Raw genomic sequence first — 19,918 nt, forward strand, 5'->3', positions numbered from 1 at the left:
GCCCGCCCGCCCGCCGCGCTCCCGCGGCCCGGCGCAGCCCCAGGCCGCCGAGGGACGGCGGGGCCGGCGCCATGGCCGAGCGGGGCCGCCTCGGCCTGCCCGGCGCGCCCGGAGCGCTCAACACCCCGGTGCCCATGAACCTGTTCGCCACCTGGGAGGTGGACGGCTCCAGCCCCAGCTGCGTGCCCAGGTACGCCCCCGCGCCGCGCTTTGTCCGCGCGCACCTGCCCGCGGGCCGGGACCCCGCGCCCCCGCGCCCCCGCGCCCCCGCGGGCCAGAGCACGGCGAGGGCCGGGCCGGGCCGGGCCGGGGCGGGCCGCGGGCCTGTGGCTCGCCGGGGCCAGGGCTCTGCCCGCACCTTGACACCTGCGTCCCGGGCGGGGCTGCGCGCCGCGGACCTCAGGCAGCTCAGGCCGTCGAGCCCGGGGCTAGTGCCACCCCGCTGCTCCCGCGTGCAGCGGCACTGTCACACCCCAGAGGCCTGGGCCTGAGGCTCGCAGGACACGCCACCGCTGCCTCCCCTGTGCCCCGCGGGTCCGGTCTGCTCTTTCTTCACCTGTCGGCCTTGTGCTGGGAGCTGTGGAGTGGGCACCGGAGTCCGTCCTGCGCTTTGCTTGGAGTTGTTCATTTTACCGTTGCAGAAGCCTGGCCTCCCTCCCCTGGGTAGGCGACCTCCCACTGGATCCATGGAAAGGGCTAGATGAGATTTACCCACCGGGCGGTCGCTGTGGCCACCTATCTTTATGTAGACCTGCAGCTTCCCATTCTACTGCCCAGCCCGAAACTTTTGTGATTTCTTCTCGACTTGGATCTTATTCAGGAGCCTCAGCTAGTGAGGGACAAGAGGAACTCGATAGACAGCTCTCCCCTGGGGAGACAGGGAAAGTGTGCTTATCATCAATGAGCCTTCCAGGTACAGAACCTGGACAGTGTGCCTGGGGCGACCAGGAACTTGAGTATGGAGACTCCGGGAGCGGGAGGTACTCACTGCACCGCTTTCAGCAGGCCTCGCTGAGTGTGGTGTTGGGGCGCCCGAGGGCACTGCGCGGTGGCTTTTCCCTTTTGGGTTTTGCCTGTGCCTTTGGGAAAGGAAGGGTGGGTGCTGAACACAATTGCTAGACCTGTGTGGCATCTGGAGAACTGAGACCTGAGGGTCTGTGTGTGTCTCACTGGGAGTGAGTGTCTCCCAAGTCATCAAAGCCGAGAAGGCAGGGGCTGCTGCCTCTTTAGCCTTTGCCCTGAGCACCCTGCTTCACACACTGGCCCCTGTATTCTTTAGCTCCTGAGTTTCTTTAATATTTTCTCTAAAGGTAAACTTTTTTTTTTTTTTTTTTTTTTTTTTGAGACGGGGGGGGGGGGTATACAGTTCTGGATGTCCTGGAACTTACTCTTACACAGATTTGCCTGCCTCTGCCTCCTGAGTGCTTGGATTAAAAGCATGTCCCACCAGCGCCTGGCCAGGTGGACTGTTTTTTTGAGACAGGGGTTTGCTTTAAAGTCAGGGATGGCTTTGAATTTGTTTGCAGCCCAGGGTGGCCTTGAACCTTGAATCTTCCTGTCTCTGCCTGCTGTGTACAGGGATTATAGGCATGCATGCTCCATCATGCCTGCTCTGGTCTCTGTTCTTGCAGAACCTAGAATACCTTCTTTCTATAGGAGAAAGCGGGGTCAGGGAAGGCTTGTTGAGGACAGGCTTGCACACAGGGAAGGATGGGGATCCGGGGTGAGCAGCAGCAGATGCTTTTCTCTGGAGTGGGGAGGGCTTTGGTCATGTGGACCAGATGTTCCGTGTGTAAAAGCATGTACAAAGTTGCCTGTTCCCTGTCCCGTGTCCTTGTCTGGTGCCACACACCCTCTCCTGTGGACACACCCTCAGCCGGCCCGTGTGCAGTCCTGCTGTACTGGGCAGTGTCTGCAAAGAGGATTGCGATAGTGTTTCCTGAGTTCTTTTTACTCCCCTCCCTGACTTAGCTCAAGTCTTTAGTTGTGTGAGCTGCATCCCTGCTGGTGGCTGTCGATGTGTCGCTGGTCTACAGCATTTTCTCGGAGTGGGAGTGACGATGACACCCGGACTTCTGTTAAGGGATGTTGTCAGGTTTCTGTCCAGTTACAAATCTACATTGGCATTACAGAGGAGGTTCTCCTACCTGTCTCCTGTGTGCATGTCGGTCCCTGTGGCCGGCAGCGCTGCCTTGAACGTGTTTCGCCAAGTAGGAGGCTTTAGAGGTGTGGGTGTGTGTTCACTCAGTGTTACTATTCAGTTGCTTCCTAAAGCGGTGGTGCCAGCTCCGGCCCCCAGCTCCAGGGTGAGAATCATCACTGCCTTGCATTCTTGCCAAGCTGGTGGGTGTGAAACAGTGTTGTGGTTTTAGTTTGAATTTCTCTGATTATGAATCTAGACCATTTGTACTTCCTTGTTAGTGAAATTCCTATTCATGTCTTTTGCCAATTTTTCTTTCTCCTTTCTTCCTCCTACTTGAGTCTCAGCAGTTTCTGCAGGGGACGGTAATCTTTTTCCCACCTGGAACTGTTACATGTTACACGTGTCCCTCAGAGTTAGCCTGGAGTGGGGGGGGGGTGGGATGGGGGTGGTCTGTCCCTCTCACTTTGACATTGGTTGAGTTTCAGTTCTCCTTCCCTGGGAGGTGGTGAGACAGCTCTCTGTCCTGGGGGAAGCTGGTACTAGGCATCCTGGGGCTGCTGGGAGGGAGGATCCAACTCCTGATACTCAGTTCTGCTCCGGCCACATTGCCAAGTTCACCGTCCCTCGACAGCCTGGTACACCATGCTGCTAGGGACAGTCAGTGTCCTGCCCTGCCATACTGCTGGGATTCCAGAGTCCTTACCCGTTCCCAGGCGTGTTCTTCGTTCACTGTTCCGTGGGGTCTTTACCACTTTCGACCTTTGTACTTCCACTTGGATTATTTTATTAACTCACGTCTAAGCCTTGTGCACCTGTTTTTTTCATACCTCGCCTGACTTCTAGCCCATGTGTTGGTTGGCGCACTCACTCCAGGAAGGGTATCTGGACAGCAGCTGTCTGTCTGGAGTGTGCACTGTTGTAGATTTGTGTTTGTGGAAGGCACAGACATCTCCATCATTCCAGCAAGGAGTCCCTTCTCTCTCACCCCCAATGCAGCCAGCTCTGCATTTCCAGGCTGCACCATCTCCCTGGAGGGCCATGTGGGTAGAGTGAGGCTGTCTTTGATGCATTGTGCTTTTCTGTCAGCCGACTTTCCTTTTTGTTGTTACGTAATACTCCTTTGTAAGAACGAGCCCCGTTTTAGACATTGGATTCTTTGCAGTTTGAGGCTGTCATTTGGTGATTCTTATCATGGGGCTTCAGTTTAAGGAGCACTCTCCTGGTGGTCCAGGACAGTGTAGTAACTTTTCCTTAGACTCTCCTTGGGAATGGGTGACGTCAAGGGTTTTCCCATGAGCTGTCCCGCGTCTGAAGTGGAGGTTGTCTACTGGTTTTTACTGGGAAGGATTGGATTTCCTCATGGAGTTGAGTCCTTCGTGCAATGGACGTGGGTCCTCTTTGCCAGTGTGATTGCTCTGGATCTGTCACTCTGCATGGGCGTGCTTTGTGATCTCACTGGAGTGTGGTCTCACATGCTGCCCAGACTGGCCTGCAAACACAGGAGCTCAAGATGGCTCAGTGTGTCCAGCTCTAGTATTTTTGGATGAACAGGAGTTTCAATTTTGGCAAAGCCTACTGTGTTAGTTGCTTCTGTGTTCTGACTTACAAATCTCAAGGTTAGCCAGGTGTTGGTGGCTAATGCCTTTAATCCCAGCATTCGGAAGGCAGAGGCAGGGGGAATCTCTAAGTTCTAGGCCAGCCTGGTCTACAGAGTGCCAGGACCGTTTCCGGAACAATACAGAGAAACCCTGTATCAAAAAAACTAAAAAACACAAAGGAAGAAAGACAGACAGACAGACAGAAATCTCAAGGTTACGAAAGTGCTTTATGTCTGGCCTTGCTCCTGACTGGGTTAACTGTGACTATGATGACAGAAAGGCTTTGAAATGCCTCTGTAGTCTCCGGAGCTGCATGTGGTTGTCAGAGAATGGCCCAAACTTCTTCTCGGGCATGTGTCTTGCATTGGCTGAGGTTCCTGATGCATCTTGAGGAATGTGTGGGCTCTGCTGACAAGTCATATGTGTCTGTGTCAGACTCATTCCTCAGTGTTCATGTTGTGGACTTCACAGTGGAAGTCACTTTTTATTGCTCCAGTTTAAGGTGAGGGAACAATCTTCCACTCTCCCAGTGGCCCTGGACAGTGTGATAACTTTTCCTTAGACTCTTGTTGGGGATGGGTGGTGTTGACAACCTTCCCATGAGCTGTGTATCTGGCATCCAACTTAAATGGATTGGTCTGGGACCTAAACTGGCATTTAAATATTTTTTTTTTGTGTGGTGGGGGAGGGGTTTTTGAGACAGGGTTTCTCTGTGTAGCTTTGGAGACTCTCCTACCACTCACTTTGTAGACCATGCTGGCCTGGAACTCAGAGAAATCCCCCTGCCTCTGCCTCTGAAGTGCTGGGATTAAAGGTGTGCACCACCACTGCCTGGCTATTTGTTTTTTAAGACAGGGTTTCACTATCTAGCCCTGGCTGTCCTTGAACTCAGAGATCTACCTGCCTCTACCTCCTGAGTGCTGGGATCAAAGGCGTTTGCCACCACTGCCAGGCTTCAGGGTCTTTCTGTGTAGCTCAGGCTGGATTCCAACCTAAGTGTTGGGATTGTGAAAATGAGCCGCAGTACCCATTGTGATCACCGTGAGGGTGTTGTCTACTACAGTCTTTGAAGGGACAGCTGGGAAAGTTAAGTCTCATTCTGTCATGGGTGAACATGACTTTTCAAAACGTTAACATTTGTGGGGAGGTTGAGATGGTTCGGTGGTAGTTGGGATGGTGAGAGGTGAGATGGTTCCGTGGGTAAAGTGTCACACTTAGGTGACCTGAGTTCCGTCTCCCGGGCACACGTTGTGTAAAGAGTAACCCACTCCACAAGTTGTCCTCTTCCAAGTGTGCACTGTGGCACATGCCCCCATAAATAAACTTGTCTTTGCCAGCTCCCTTGAGTACTTTACCTCTCTACCGCACTGCCTGCCTTCTTCTCATCTCTGGTTTGTAATGGGCTTTGGGTTGGATCCTGGGCCTCACTCACCCTCAGCTGGCATCTGCTGCTTAGCTGTTCCCCAGCACAGCTGAGGGTTTTTTCTTGCTTAGTGTTTTCAGACAGGGTTTCTCTGTGTAGCCCTGGCTGTCCTGGAACTCACAGAGATCCACCTGCCTCTGCCTCCCCAGTGCTGGGATTAAAGGCGTGCGTCCCCACACCTGGTTTCCATGTTATTAGTGACCAAACTCCGGGGTTTTATGCATGCTAGGCACATACTCCACCAACTCAGCCACATCCCCAGCCAATAACCGGACCCTTTTCTTTAGATTGTCACATACATAGCCTTATGTATGGGGTATAACTGCTTATTTGTCATCCAACCCAACATCTGATTTTTTTTTTTTTTTATGAATCATCTAGTCTGTTTGTATTATCTAAGTTGGCAATGCTGTGTTCGTGTCTGTTTTCATTGTTGGGCTTTATATCATCCTGTACTTTTTTCTTTTGTCTCAACTTAATTTTGCCCTGAATGTCCCCTCCCTTGTTGACAGTGACACTTCCTACCCTTACTTCTTTCCTGGTTACTCTGTGAACTTTCATGGCATCCTTGGGTCATGCTTTAGTCAGTCATGCCTTTCTCGTGAGCGAGACAGCCCGCAGAGCGCTTTAGCACATGCTACTGTGGCAGTGCGCCTCTGCTCCTCTTAAGCCTGGCGATGCTGCCATTTTGCTTTAGCTGTTACCATTTGGTAGCGCTTCCCCCTGTGTCCCTGCAGCTTGGGACCTGGGATGTCCTCCCTGCACTGGAAAGACTTCCTGAGGCTTTCCTCTGGGGAGGATCTGATAACTAGGAGGTGCTCTCTATCCAGTGGTGTCTTGTCTCGTTCTCCCCTGGGGTCTGGTGCTGGCTCCTGGGACTGGCTGCGGCCTCTGGCCTTGCTGTGCAGGAGGCTGCTGTCAGGCAGCCATGACTCACTGGAGGGCAGTGTGTTGAGTGGTTTTGTGGTCACCTCCTTGTTGTGACAGTTTGTCTGATGATGTGTTACGGTGTGCATTTCTTTTGTGCCGGCGCCTCCTGGAGTTGTTGAACGCATGGATTGGCGGTTCTCTTTAGTTCCGGGAGGTTCCCAGCCTCTCTTTGACTGTTGCCTCCTCCCTGGGTCCCCACTTACCTCTGCAGTGCTAGATGGAGGTGTGGGTGTGTCCGCCTTTCTCACGAGACATTTCATGTCAGCAGACAAGTGAGGAGGTGGGATGCATAGCAAGCCATGTACCCCTTTGCAATTGCCTGTTGTGTTCATGTGCTGGCATAGTCCTTCTAGGCCTCTTCCTCTTCCCGCTCCTTCCTGCAGGTTTAGCTCCCTCTATTGGCATCATGTCTGTCTTGCTCAGTCCAGTCTAGGCCTGGTCCGAGTAACTATTGGTGGGTGATGTTGTAATTGACCAAGACGGCGTGTTAAAGACTGTGTGTTTTACTTTGAGTAAGGAGTGTCTGGATTATTTTGAAGGTTAGTTTGGGAAGGAGTGCTGCTTGGGAGCCTGCATTGATGTAAGTTTGGCTGGAGAGGGACTTGAGGGGGGTTGAAGTGGGCAGAGGCGTGTGTTAGGTTTGAGAGTGGACTCTGTTGGAGGAGAGAGGCACTGTAGAGGCTGACTGGATTGAAGAGGCTGTGGGAAGATGGAGAAGACTGCACCTTAGAGGGGCCTTGTGGATTCGGGATAGGCCTGGCACATGGCTGGGGTCTGCATGGCTCTGCTCTGCCCACCCTGTCAGGCACTGCTTTTAGGACGTGGTCAGGGAAAGCTGCCTGTGGCCTCTCCTCTGTTCTAGTGTGGGCTGTTGTTGGGATCCTCTTACCCACACAGGCTGACTCTCCCTGTGGGACTTGGTGCTGTGACATCTTCATTCCCCTCAAGTGGCTTTGTGCAAAAGCTGTCACCTGCACCGTCTTGGTTGGTAGGCAGTTGAATACTCACGGCCTGAGAACTAGGCAGGGCCAACGTGCCTCGCAATCGAAGGGCCCTGCTATTGTCCCATGTCTATCCACTCTCTTCTTTGGTCTCAGGAAGGTTTGGTGGAGCAGGGTGTCAGTGAGGCAGGGTTGGGAGTGGAGAACATTCTAGAGTGAGGTCTGCTGCTTTGTACATAGCACCTGGGGTCTTGTTTGATGCTGTATTGGACTACATGTGCCAGACCTACATCATATGGAGAGGATCTTTAGGGCTGTGGCTTCAGGTGGCAGAGCCAGAGCAATAGAAATGGCCGTGTGTGTGTGTGTGTGTGTGTGTGTGTGTGTGTGTGTGTGTCTGAGAGGGCAGGAAGGCCCAGGGCCTGTGCTCAGGGTCTGCCTTACCATTCTACGCCCAAGGCTGGCATCTGCCCACTTGCAGTATCCTGCCTTGGGTGGGATCTGAGACTAATCTATCTGCTGGGGTAGGGAGGAGTTGATGCCTCTGTTTTTTTTTTTTTTTTTTTTTTTTTTTTTTTATTAAACTGTTGGCCAATGTCTTAATTATTAACCCATTTCTGTAAATCTATGTGTTCCCACATGATGCCTCTGTCCTAAGTACTCCCATGCACACACCCAGAGAGCATGGAAGACTGGACAGCTGCTTTAGACACTTGGCTCATCTCTAGTATGTCTTTAATTGGCCATGGGACATCCAGAGATGGAAAGCTGGGTCCTTACAGGGTCAGGCTCTGACTTGTAAAGGTTTCTTCTCAGGACCCTGACCTCCAGATAACCAGGACCTACCTGGGAGGTGTTCTGAAGGCTGCTTTGGGGGAACTCTCTGCACTGAAGAGTGGCTCTGGACAATGGAGAGGCGCAGCCCCTCTCTGAGCATCTGGCCTTCCTGTGATTTGAGAGGCAGCCTGTGCAATCATCCTCACTTTTCTTTCACTGGTACATGTTTTGTCTCCTGGAAAGTCCCTCACCCCTAAGAAAGGGAGTAGTAACACCGGAGCTCACTCACTGCCTCCCAAGCTCTTCCGAGGCCTGTGTGTTACAGGCCTCGATGTAGACATTGCAGCTGCCCTTATGGAACTCTGTGCCTTGGCCCTGTTACCAGCCCACATGATCACCAGCACACAGAGGCCCGAGGCAGGGGTCTGGCAGGCCAGCAGGGACAGCTGCCCCACCAGCTGGGGAGTGCTGTACCCTGACACTGCTCAGGCTGTGGGGAGGGCTTCTGTTCAGGGGCCATCAAAACCACACATGCTCTGCACTTAAAATAGGAGCCCGGGCTACCTTGCTAAGTGGGGTGTGCTCCTTTTGGAGGCTCCCTGTTAGGACAGTGGCTGTGATCCCTCCACATCTTTCTGTGGAAGGTGGGTTGCCCTCGGTGCAGGGAAGGAAGACAGGGTAACTAGATATCCCAATAGAGTTGACTTTGTTCACAATTTAAAAACAGTATGTGTCTGGTTGGATACAAGAGTTCCCTATGAATTTCCTTTTTAACATCTTCTAGTTGCTTTAAGGATAATGAATAGAGATGGCATCACTGCTTTTGTTGCTATAGAGATGACTGGCTCTGGGCATCATTGGATCCACAGACATGCAGTTGGGAGCTTCAGGCATCACTTTAGTTTTCTCCACCTGCATTCTCAAGGGGCAGAGGGAGAGAATAAGATAGAAGCCGCCCTGGGGCTTCCTGTGCTGCTGGTGCAGCTGGGCTGTCAGTAGCCCTGGTTGGCTGTAACTGGCACTCAGTCAGAGTGTCAGCTACTGAGCGAGAGCAAGTAGCCCAAGCCGAGGACTAGCTTGGGATAAGCTTGTAGTTTATGGGGTTCCTGGATACAGCTGACCATACTGGGCACAAATAGATGCCTTGTGTCACTGTGGCATGGCCTTCAGCCTTGTCCTTTCCTGGCTTCTCTCAGATCCTGTGTGTCCAGCATGGCACCTGGACAGAAGCCCCAGAACCCAGGCCAGCCTACTTACAATTAATTACCTGCCTCCTGCCTCTGTCCTGGGTCAGTCTCCTAGTTCACAAAGTAAGGGGCCAGAGTTCTGGGCATAAGAAGGGGCTGCTGTGCTGTTAGCCAAATCACGTACAACCATCCACAGGACTTGTCACAAGAGCTGTCAGGTCAGTCTTGGGAGACAGCCAGGATGAACACTCGGGGTATTGACTCCAAAGCTGCAGTTCTGGTAACCTAGCTCACCAAGGGCAGAGGTTCCACTTTCTAAAAGTCATCTTTTGAGGCTCAGGGGTAGAGTACTTGCCTAGCGTACCTAAGGTCATGGGTTTCATTCCAGCCCTGTGGGGGAAAAGTGAGGAGAGGAGAAAGAGAAAACAGTGGTAATTAAGGGGGGAAATGCAGAGAAATCCAAAATCATTTGAACATAAAATCATCCCCCTGGCCTGGAGGGATGGCTCAGCCATTAAAGGCTAGGCTCACAACCGTAGATATAAAATCATCCCACTGGTCCATGGCAGGTATTGCCATGTAATGCCATGTCCCATGGAGGGTGGGCGGTGGCAGAGTAAAGGGTGCAGTCCCACCAGCAAGGCGACCAGCTGGAGTAGTGACACACAGGTCATGTGTGGGGAGGGACAAAGGTAGCAGACTGTGAGGGGCACTGAGATTCGGGGATTTTGCTACAGTGGTCCTGCACAGACAAGGCATCACCACCCCACACTTGTCCCTTCAGGATATTTGCATATGCTACAGGGACAGACTGCATAGCAGCCGGTAGGAACCAAGGGTCAGGCAGCTCCATCCCCAGGGCTCTCCAGGTAAGCTCTCTTCCTCTGTGAGTCAGAGCCTCAGAGTGGCGTGCGTGCGTGCGTGCGTGCGTGCGTGCGTGCGTGCGTGCGTGTGTGTGTGTGTGTGTGTGTGTGTGTGTGCATGCATGTGTGTACACTTGCTTTATAGTATGTGTGTGGTCAGAGGACAACTTGAAAGAGTTGGTTATGTCCACTCAGGCATCTGTCTTGGTGGCAAGGGCCTTCACTCACTGAGCCATCTCGCCAGCTGTGGGCTAGCTTTTAACTGACATGCGTGGCCTATATGTGTAGTCACTGATATGTTTGCATTGATTTTTTTTGTCATTTTGTGCTTTATTTTGTTTTTTCCTTGGTAGTTTTTTCTCATTTTTTCCTGAAAAGGGATTAAAGGTTGATCAAAATTGATTTGCTATTTTGAAATTAGGTTTCTAGGGACTGGAATGGTGGCTCAGTGGTTAAGAGCACTTACAGTGGACCCAGGCTCAGTTCCCGGTACCCACATGGCACCTCAAGACGGTCAATAACTCCAGTCACCCTCCAGTCACCCTCTTCTGGACTCTTGGAGGTCCCAGGCGTGCATGTGGCTCACATACATATATGCAGGCAAATCAGAGGCATGAAGTAAAAATAAATAAACCTTAAAAAATTAAAAAAAAATGAGTTTCTAGGTCACTTATCTTTTTTATTTCCTTAAAATGTGAAGCTTAGCACTTAAGACCATCACCCTGCCTGCCCTCTGTAGAGTGAGCCCACTGTGAGAGAGGGCTCCTTGTGTGGGTCAGTGGGCTCCGTTTCTCCTCACAGGTCTTTAGCCTTGGCTGCTGCATAGAACAGCTCCCTCCCACTGCTGCCTGCTGGAGTGACTCCTTTTTCCTGGGGCATGGTTTACCTCTGTCATGGTTTTGAGACACTTGTAATAGGCATGCCCCTTGTTATGTGTGGGTAACAGCCTCCTCTGTTACTCTAAAGAACTTTGCTTTCAGTCTGAATAGATAGCGTTTATTATTGGCATATTTGTTTTATTCTCCTTGGCACTCTTTGGCATATGAGCATGGCTTTCCTTGTTCTGGCTTAAGCATTTTTCCCTTTGCTGCTCAACCCCTATTGCATGGGAAATAGGATTCGCTGGCACTGGGACTCAGCATAGGTTGAGTGATGTTTATTCAGGGAGAATTCACTTACACAGGAAACAGATGACCGCCTAGGGTTCCCGCTCCACAGACGCCACCCGGGTGCTCTCTGAAACCTGACCAGGCAGTAGGAGAGGGAGCTGGGGTTCGGGCCCCAGTGCTAGCCTCCCTGTCACGTCTGCACCTGTGCCCACGCCCAATGGGCTTGGTCAGTGCACCAGGTGCATCTCAGTACAATGCCCTCCTGGATGGAGGCTGCCTGGTTTCGGGGTTGCTTCTGAGGCCTGTGCCCAGCATTGAGCCCAGTCCAAGCCATCTGTCTGTGAAGCTGCATGTTCCGTCCTCTGAGCTCTGGAGTCCAGCTGTTTATGTGCAGTTGTCTTATCTATCCCCATGGGCTGTGCTTTAGAAGTGTGGTCATTGTTCTCCAAATCCTTAGCCTGGAGACCAGGTGACTTTGCCAGCTGACTCCATGAATGTGAGACTTGCTGTAGGGACATCGTTAGTGGGAGCCCCCCAGTGAGCTCTCAGCCTTCCACAGTCAGGAGTTGCCTGTGTGGCCTGAGCCTCGCTGAAGGGAATCATAGACATTTGCTGGGACGTCCTTACTATGTGGATCCTGTTCTATGGCTCTAACAGCTGAGACACAAGAGCATCGGGGCATAGGGCCTGGCTGAGCCCTGAAGGATTGTGGGGCCTCCAATACTTCCCTCTACATGAGGCCTCATGGCCCAGCCTAGGATAGATGCAAGCAAGGGAAGTTGTGACCTGTGTTTTCTCCCAGTGGCCCTGGAGTCTGAGCACGTGGGTTGGATTCTGGTGTGTGAGTCCTCTGCTGCATTTACTCCATCCAACTACTTACCTCCTCTGTGTCCCAGGGGGAGCAGTTCTAATTCATAACAATGTCTGTCCTGAATGTCTTTCTGCTGTGGGATCAGGAAGAAATCCAAGACAGTCTCATGGTTCCACTCCACCACCCCCTGTTTCCAGGGGATGGCATGCCTGGAGTGTGTGCTCTGTTCTGTGCCTTCTGATCAATCCCACACACACCCCGTACCAGGCAGGGCGGCATTACAGTTCCTCCCCCCTGTGGATCTGTGGCTGCTAGCCAAAGACTGGAAGACACAACACACACCCACAGCTTTCCCTGCTCTTCAGGCTCAGTTTGCCCTGCACCTTCCCCCACCCCCGCTCACTGGTGCCTTTCAGGTTCTCCTTGGGTATCTTGGTGCTCACTCTTGTCATCATAGCTGGAGCTACCATTACTGCATCCTTCAGAGGTGCCTTTATCCAGTAGGTGTTGGGTCTGTCTTCAGTAGGGATACTGCCTCATTGGAGGTATTCCCATATGGTACCACATTGGTAGCTACAGTATGGAACGGTGCTCTGCCATCAACTTAGAGGGCTGGGCAAGCCCTGTGGAAACTGTCATTATGATTGCCCTGCTGGTGCCAGCCAACTGTGGAGTGGTTGTTACAACGGCCTGGGACACTCCTGGGACAGGCAGCTTTGGGTTCCCCTTAGAGAGCTGAGCTAGTCAGACCCTTAGGTGTGACCCCAAGAGTAGCAGTTTAAGGGATGAGGGGTTTATTTTGCTCACAGTTTCAGAGGATCGGTTCCTTGGTAGCTGAGTGAGCAGCTTAGAGCACGGCTGTTTACCGCACAGCAGGCAGGAAACCAAGAGCATGCCTGGCTGCATGCGCTCTGGTTCCTTGTTTATTTCCTCTGTTTCCAGGTGTGATGGAACCTTCTGTCTTTCTGCCCGAACACCCTCAAGCACATCTAGAGGCGCACTTGTCTTTTAAGTGCTTTTCAAAACTGGTCAAGTTGAAGATGGAGATTCTGTATTACAAGGTTGAAGGCACAGGAGACATTGTATCCATTGGTGCCCACCCAGACTGTGTCCGATTCCTTTCCTTTGCTTGTTTTTGAGACAGGCTGTCACTTACAGTCTGGCCTGAAACTGAGTATGTAGTAGAGCTTGGCCTTGAACTCCTGATGGTTCTAAACACTGGGATTACAGGTGTGTGTACCATCATACCTGTCTCGTATTACCGTTGTTGCCCACCTTCACCCTCAGTCCTGTGAACCACCGTGGGAGGGAGAGAAGGTGAAGGGTATTGGCACTTGTCTAGGGGTCTAGATGTTCCCAGGGCTGGTGGCTCCCAGACTCTCCCCTTCCTAGTTGGAGACATCTCTTGCGGTTGTAGATTTCATACTCTAAGGTGACTGCCACAGGATGGTTGCTCAGGCCAGAGGCTTGCTGTGTGAGGTCCACCAGACAGATGTTGTAGGAGGGTTTCATGAGGCTGGCCCAGTGCCTGACCAGAAAAATCCCTGCCACTAAAGACAAGATGGATGCTTGCACTCATAGCACCCACCCCTGAAGGACACCAGGCCCTTGTCCACCTGGGCACGATAGAGTACTGGCTGGTGGAGGTTGCAGATGTTTTTGAGGTGGCTCTGACCCACACAGAGCCTTGTCTGTCTTCTTCCCATGTGGCCACCGTCGGGGCAGGGTTCCCCCCAGTGCCCCACAGCAGGACTCTGCACTTTCTCCTCCTGGGGCTTGTCTTCTGCCCCTCTGCAGTACCTCCCCAAACATGGGCCCTGGCCATAGATGAGCTGAGTGCTGGAGCCTGGCTTCCTTGTATAACCCTAGGAAACCTGGTGAGGGGGTCTGCAAGGAAGAAAGATATCCCACCCCAAGAGTAGCCGCCAGCCAGGCTGGCCTCTGTCCTGTGTGCCCCCCCCCACACCTTTTGTGTGTTAGTTCTGGCCAGGCTGGCCTCTGTCCTGTGTGCTGCCCCCCCCTCCACACACCTTTTGTGTGTTAGCTCTGGCCAGGCTGGCCTCTGTCCTGTGTGCTGCCCCCCCCTCCACACACACCTTTTGTGTGTTAGCTCTGGCACTGTGTCACTGTGACTGGCTTAACAGAAGCATTTTTTCTTGGTTTCTTGAGACAGGGTTTCTGTGTAGCCCTGCCTGTCCTGGAACTCACTCTGTAGACCACTTTGACCTCACAGAGATCAGCCTGCCTCTGCCTCCCAAGTGCTGGGATTAAAGGCGTGCGCCATCACCGCCCTGTGACAGAAACATTTTTATGGAGAAAACTTGTTTTCACGTTCAAATGTTTCAGTTCATGGTTGCTGGTTTTTTAACACCCTGGAGAAGTGGAACATAACAGCAGAAGGGTATGGTAGGAGAAACCTAGCACCTGATAGACCAGAGCCAGAGTCAGGGTAGACTCCGCAGGCTGACCTCTTCCCGCCAGCCTGTCCCACCTTCCAGAGTCCGTCTATTCCAGTTTTAAATTTGCCAGTGGCCCAGTGACTAGCTGGGTGTGTGCTCATGACTTGGTAGTGTCTGGAAATGCCCTCACACACACACCAGAGCTCTGCTGTAATGCTTTCTCTCCTAGGCATCTCAGTCCAGTCAAGGTCAGCTGCCACCGCCCTCAGTGGCATACGGGAATATGGCAGAGGAGGCAGAGGTAGAGCAGAGAGAGGACTCCCTCCCTCCTGTCACCTGCCAGGTGCCTAGCACATGTGCGTGCGTGCGTGCACACCTGGGACTTCTGGGCTGTGATGGGAAAATGGGGATCCCTTTGAGTCACTGGGCTGGAAGGTGAGGCGCTGTAGATCTGAGCATAGAGCCTCCCTGTGGCAGGATCTAGGCTAGGCGATATCAGTGGCTCCTGGCTGCAATGGTGGAGTGTGTGGTGAGTGCACCCCAATTAAGGTTCGTGCATCTGCAGCCTTTCCCACAGAAGCTCTGTGGAGGCTTGTCTGCACTCTCAGCAGACAGCAGACAAATGGCTCCGCCTTGGTGACTGTCCCGGGACTCGGTGGCACTATCCCTGCTGCCCTCCCATCTGCCCTCCTTGATGGGGCTGGCCACTGATGGGATGGGAAGGTGGGGGTGTAGAGGCCCAGTGGGTGGATGGTTATCTGGCCTAGTCCCAGCCCACTGACTCCTGCCTTCTACAGTAGCTGCCCTAGCCCTGAGTGCCCCCAGTGGGGTCACTGAGAAGGCACCCCTGGACTTGTCTCATTACCCAGGACCAGCCACGTCCAGACACTGGAGAGAACCACTTAGCGGTGAGGACTGGCAGCTGCCCGAGGCCACACAGGTGCATTTCTGGCCCAAGGAGGTTAGCAGGTGTTCACGGTGCAGTGAATGAGCCTGCTCTGCAGGACTGTGCACGCTATGTCTTTTAACAGGTGTCTCCTCAGATGCTCACTGCAGTGGGGAATGGCAGGGTTGCTATGCAGCCTTGACGCTTGGAGTGCGCAGGAGCAGGCACCACCCTGCCTGGCCTCCAGGGTGCTGGCACGTGGTATTTCTCTGCCTGCTGGGCATGAACGACAAATGGCCAGCTGCCACCACAGGCCCAGCTCCCACATGGACAGGCATGTGTGAGGGGGCTGCGCCTGGAACAAAAGGTCCTTCAGTTTTTCCTCCAGCAAACATATGGTCAGCAGGTTTGGGGCCCCAGATTTAGTCCTTTGTGAGACAGAGGTCATAACTTCTGTGTGCCGTCACGTGCCTGAAGGAAAAGGTGGAGATCAGTCTTCTTAGAAGGCCAGCCAAGGTGATAGTGTGGTTTCGGAAATCCATAAAATACGGCTATGTCCTCGGTATCCACAGCGCTATTATGTGCAAAGTGGCCACTTGTCACCTGCTCTGGGCCGGATATGCTCGGTAGTGACATTGCCTGGGTGACATTGATGGGGAGGGTCCTGGTCATGGCTGGATAGAGAGTGTATTCTGTAAGGTGCTCCCTGGTGAGAGTCCAGGAAATGAGCTAGGGAAGGCTGGCCAGGCCCAGGACACAGGAGAGCATGCAGGTATGAGTCAGTGTCCCCAGGCTGTCCTGTGAGAGCCACCTGTGCATGGCGCCTTCTCTAGAGCTGCTCATCTCAGGATGAGCGTTTAGAGTCACAGCAACAAGTGTGACATCTCACACCCCCTGCGATAGCCACCCTGCTGGCCAGCCTCCGAGCTGATGGCCTACTCCCCCTTCTGTGGGTCTTTCTCTGCGACCTTTGAACTGAGTGTCACCTGAGGCAGTGGGGTGGCCACATGTCTGAAAGGTTTGATACTTCACCACTAGGGACCGGCCCAGCTGTTTGCTCTCTGCGCCCTGTAGACTAGAGTGGCTCTGGAGCCTGCCTGCGCCCTCCTGCCTCATTGCTGCGCCATTTTCAGGGACATTGACCAGGCCCTCACTCTGGGTTCACCCCTCACCGATGATTGAGAGATGCTGGGCTCTCAACACCCCTGTGGATAAGCCTTCCATACCTGCTCACCCCTTCCAGCATGTTCCTGCGAATGTCTGTGCCCATTGTCTTCTGTTACTGATACTGGACCGTAGAGCCCCAGGGAGAGCAGGGAATCTGACTGCAGTGATGAGGAGCCCTGGGTCAGAGCACACTCTGGGATAGACGGACAGAGGGCAGGGGAGGGCCAGTGGGCATCTAGAAGATGAGGAGGCAGGGGTAACAGGGATCCAGGTTTCAGGCCTGTGGAACCTTTTGTTTTAGAGGGGAAAGGTCGAGACACACTGGAGCAAGGGATGAGAAGGCCCTAGAGTCCTAAGATGGAGTTCCTAGTTGCTTTCCTGGGTCAGCAGCTGGAGACCCCAGCCTTCAGATTCCCAGAGGAGCCATGTCAAGTGCCTGCGGCATAGGACACCTGGCTTGTTTCTTGGTCCCCATGTGGGTACAAGCAGACACGAGTCCCCGCCACTTAGGGGATGGTTGAAAAGTGAGTGGCTCGGAGACTCATGCACACCAAAAGCTTGTCACTTCTCTGCTCAGGTACAATCGGCTCCCAGGCCCCCAGGGACTACTGAACATGGCCTTGGCCTTTCCTGCCAGCCCCACACCCTGTTTCCCGGAGGGTAGGTCTCCTGCGTCTTACTGGATGGGTAGCTAGCTCACTGAGGGGTCCTGTCCCTGACTGTAGGTACTTCTTCTCTCTCAATAGATTGTTCTTTTGTGTCCTGTGGAGATTTTGCTTTAGAGTGGCCAATGGGGTGTGTGTGTGTGAATGCCCTCTGCTCTTTTTCTGCCCAGTCACCTCATGATTGATAGTGAGGTGAGTGGAGGCCATGTGCTCCCTACATCCATGTGGGAGAGAGAGCCTCACTTCCTCTGTGGCTGTGGAGCTCGGTGTATGGAAGGCAACGGGAGGCCAGTCCTCTTCATAAGGGGCTTCCTTTTGGAAAGACTTGGCTTTTACTTTCATTTGTGCGCATCTGTGTGCATCTGTTTAAGTGTATGCCATGTTTGCACACAGGCGCTCATGGAGACCAGAAGAGAGGGCGTCAGAGCCCCTGGGGCTGGAGCTCCAGGAAGTTGTGAGCCTCTGGATTTGTGCACTTGAAGTGGGAACCAAACTCAGCGCAGTAAAGGAGCAGCCCCCTCCCTCCCCTCCTCTCCTCTCTCCTGTCTTCCCCTCTCCTTCCCCCTCCCCTCTTGTCTACCCTCCTCCCTTCCCTTCCTCTCCCCTCCATTTCCTTTTCCCCTCCTCTCCCCTCCCTTCCCTTCCTTTCTTTTCTCTCTCCCTCCCTCTCCACCCCTTTCTATTTTTGAGACAGGGTTTCTCTGTGTAACAGTCCTGGCTGTCCTGGAACTCACTCTGTAGACCAGGCTGGCCTCAAACTCAGAGATCCTCCTGCCTCTGCCTCTAGGATTAAAGGTGTGCCCCACCACCTGGCACAGTTCCATTTCTTAAAAAAGAAAAAAACTAATGCACGGCTCTGACATTCACACAATAGCCAAGAGGCAAAATGGTTCACATACCACAGACAGATGACACTTAAACAAATATAGTCCATCTACACTACACATAGAGCACTCTGACACATGCTTGGACAAACCTGAGGGCAGTTTAGCCAGTTGGTGAGCTCCGCATGCAGTGAGAAACCCTGCCTCAAAATATGAGGTGGAGAATAATAAAGACAGCCGATGTTGATCTATGCCTCCCTGTGTTGTGTGCACGTGCATGAACATGTATACACATACACCACACACAATAAACAAAAACAAAAACAATACTAGCTGGATATGGTATCATATACCTTTAATTTCAATACTTGGGAGGTAGAAGCAGACTGATCTCCATGTGTTCAAGGCCAGCCTGGTCTGCAGAGAGTTCCAGGCCAGCCAGGTGGTATAATGAGACCCTGACTTTAAAAATAAAAACCAAAATATCAAACATAGCATTGTCAAATAAGTATGAAAATTTAATAATTTTCCAGAAAAAGTATGAATTATCAGTTGAGAATCCAAAGTCTAAAACATTTGGAGCATCATGGTGCCTCAGGTGAAAACTTCCACTCTGAACCTCATGTGGTGTGTCCCAGTGGAAATGAAGGCACACCTTGTCCAAAATACCTCTGTGTGTGTGCGTGTGCATACATATGTGCATGTGTAAGAACTCATAAGATTTGTTATCCAATCCCTACCAAAGTTTGTAGTTCCTGCAGAAAGTTCCAGGCAGCTTTGCATCAGTGTACAGTTCTCAGTGCAGACATCAGAAGTTGTATGTTTGGGGCCAAGTCAGAGAAAGCTATGTAAACCATTTTTAATTTGTTATGTGTGTCTCAGTATATGCACACATTTGTCTGAGTGCACATGCCTGTACATTGTGGAGGCCTGAAGAAAGCTTCAGGCTTGTTTGTACACATGTACACATGCTGTTTGTACCCATGTATATAACATGTTTATACACATGCTGTTTATGCCCATGTGTATGCCCAACTTGCTTCTACATGTTTATAACATGTTTATATACATGCTGTTTATACCCATGTGTATAACATTTATACATGTGCTGTTTATACACATGTGTACAGCATACTTATACACATGTTGTTTATGCCCATATGTATGGCCAGCTTGTTTGCTCATGTAGCACATGCTCTTAACTACCAAGCTAATTCTCCAGTTCTCACCAAAACTACTCGGGAAGTATGGAGCAGTGCAGTGAGACACAATCGGCAGCCTTGTCGGTTGTTTGTTTATTTATTTGGTTGGTTTTGGAGACAGGGTTTCTCTGTGTAGCCCTCTCTAGCCTCGAATTCAGAGATCCACCTGCAGACCACCAAACAGGATGAAGCAATGTCTGTGAACCCAGGTACTCAGGAGGCCGAGGCAGGGGGATGGAAAGCTCACAGCCTGCCCAGACCACTGAGGGTCGCCTCAGTGTGAAATAAAACGGGCTGTGGCATGTCCTAGGTTGGGATGCACACAGAAGAAATCTCAGGCATGAATCAGAGAAGCAAAGATTCAGAGTCATTGTCACTTGTCCCTAAATGAAATTTGATTTCATCAAATTCTACGCATTTTGTTTTGTTTTGTTTTGTTTTGTTTTTTAAAGTTCTGGCAAGCTAGTTTTGGAATGTACATGGAAAGACACACCATTTTGAAGACAAGTTGGTCTCTGTTGGCTGAGGGACTTACGAGTGTTTTTAATGTTAGATGATTACTAGAGGTGTAGGCTTCAAACTGGTCCTCACCTCCCTGGACTTGCACATCTAAGATGGGGGTCCTCCAAGAGCACTGGCAGATTCCGTGTCTGTGGGGTCACTTCCCGGGTCATTAGCCAACTTTCTGTGTCCTCACCTGGCAGACAGCTGTGCTACAGGCAGGGTCCCCCTTCACGAGACTTAACTAGTGTTCCCACAGCCTGCCTAGCCGTCAGATGCCTTCCTGAGGTGGACTGAGTGTAGCATGCCTCCCCAGGCCATCCCTGGTGGTCTAGGGCCCACAGTGTTTCTCTAACTGGAAGCCGAAAATGAAGCGCTGCATTACTCTCCTTCTTTGATGTGCGACAGGCAGGTGTCTGGTGCAGGGCTGGCACGCGGCACTTCATTATTGGTGCTGGCTTCTGTCCTTGCGGAGGGAAGGGAGTGAGCAAG

General features: G+C 52.2%; 1 protein-coding gene across 7 annotated transcripts in view; it reads left to right on the plus strand.

Moving 5' to 3' along the window:
- The window catches only part of Pacs2 (phosphofurin acidic cluster sorting protein 2), a 55,033-nt gene continuing 35,115 nt past the window's right edge, over positions 1 to 19,918 (plus strand). For 4 of the 7 annotated variants that reach the window (XM_051196697.1, XM_051196700.1, XM_051196698.1 and 1 more), the window contains exon 1: positions 2 to 190. In XM_051196697.1, the coding sequence (XP_051052654.1) occupies positions 72 to 190 (119 nt within the window). In that variant the 5' untranslated portion in view covers positions 2 to 71. Of the gene's footprint in view, positions 191 to 19,918 lie in introns of all 7 variants that reach the window. The other 3 variants (XM_051196699.1, XM_051196701.1, XM_051196703.1) reach the window with 2 other exon arrangements.

Source organism: Phodopus roborovskii, unplaced genomic scaffold, assembly GCF_943737965.1.
Source record: "Phodopus roborovskii unplaced genomic scaffold, PHOROB, whole genome shotgun sequence".
NCBI classification, from domain to species: domain Eukaryota; kingdom Metazoa; phylum Chordata; class Mammalia; order Rodentia; family Cricetidae; genus Phodopus; species Phodopus roborovskii.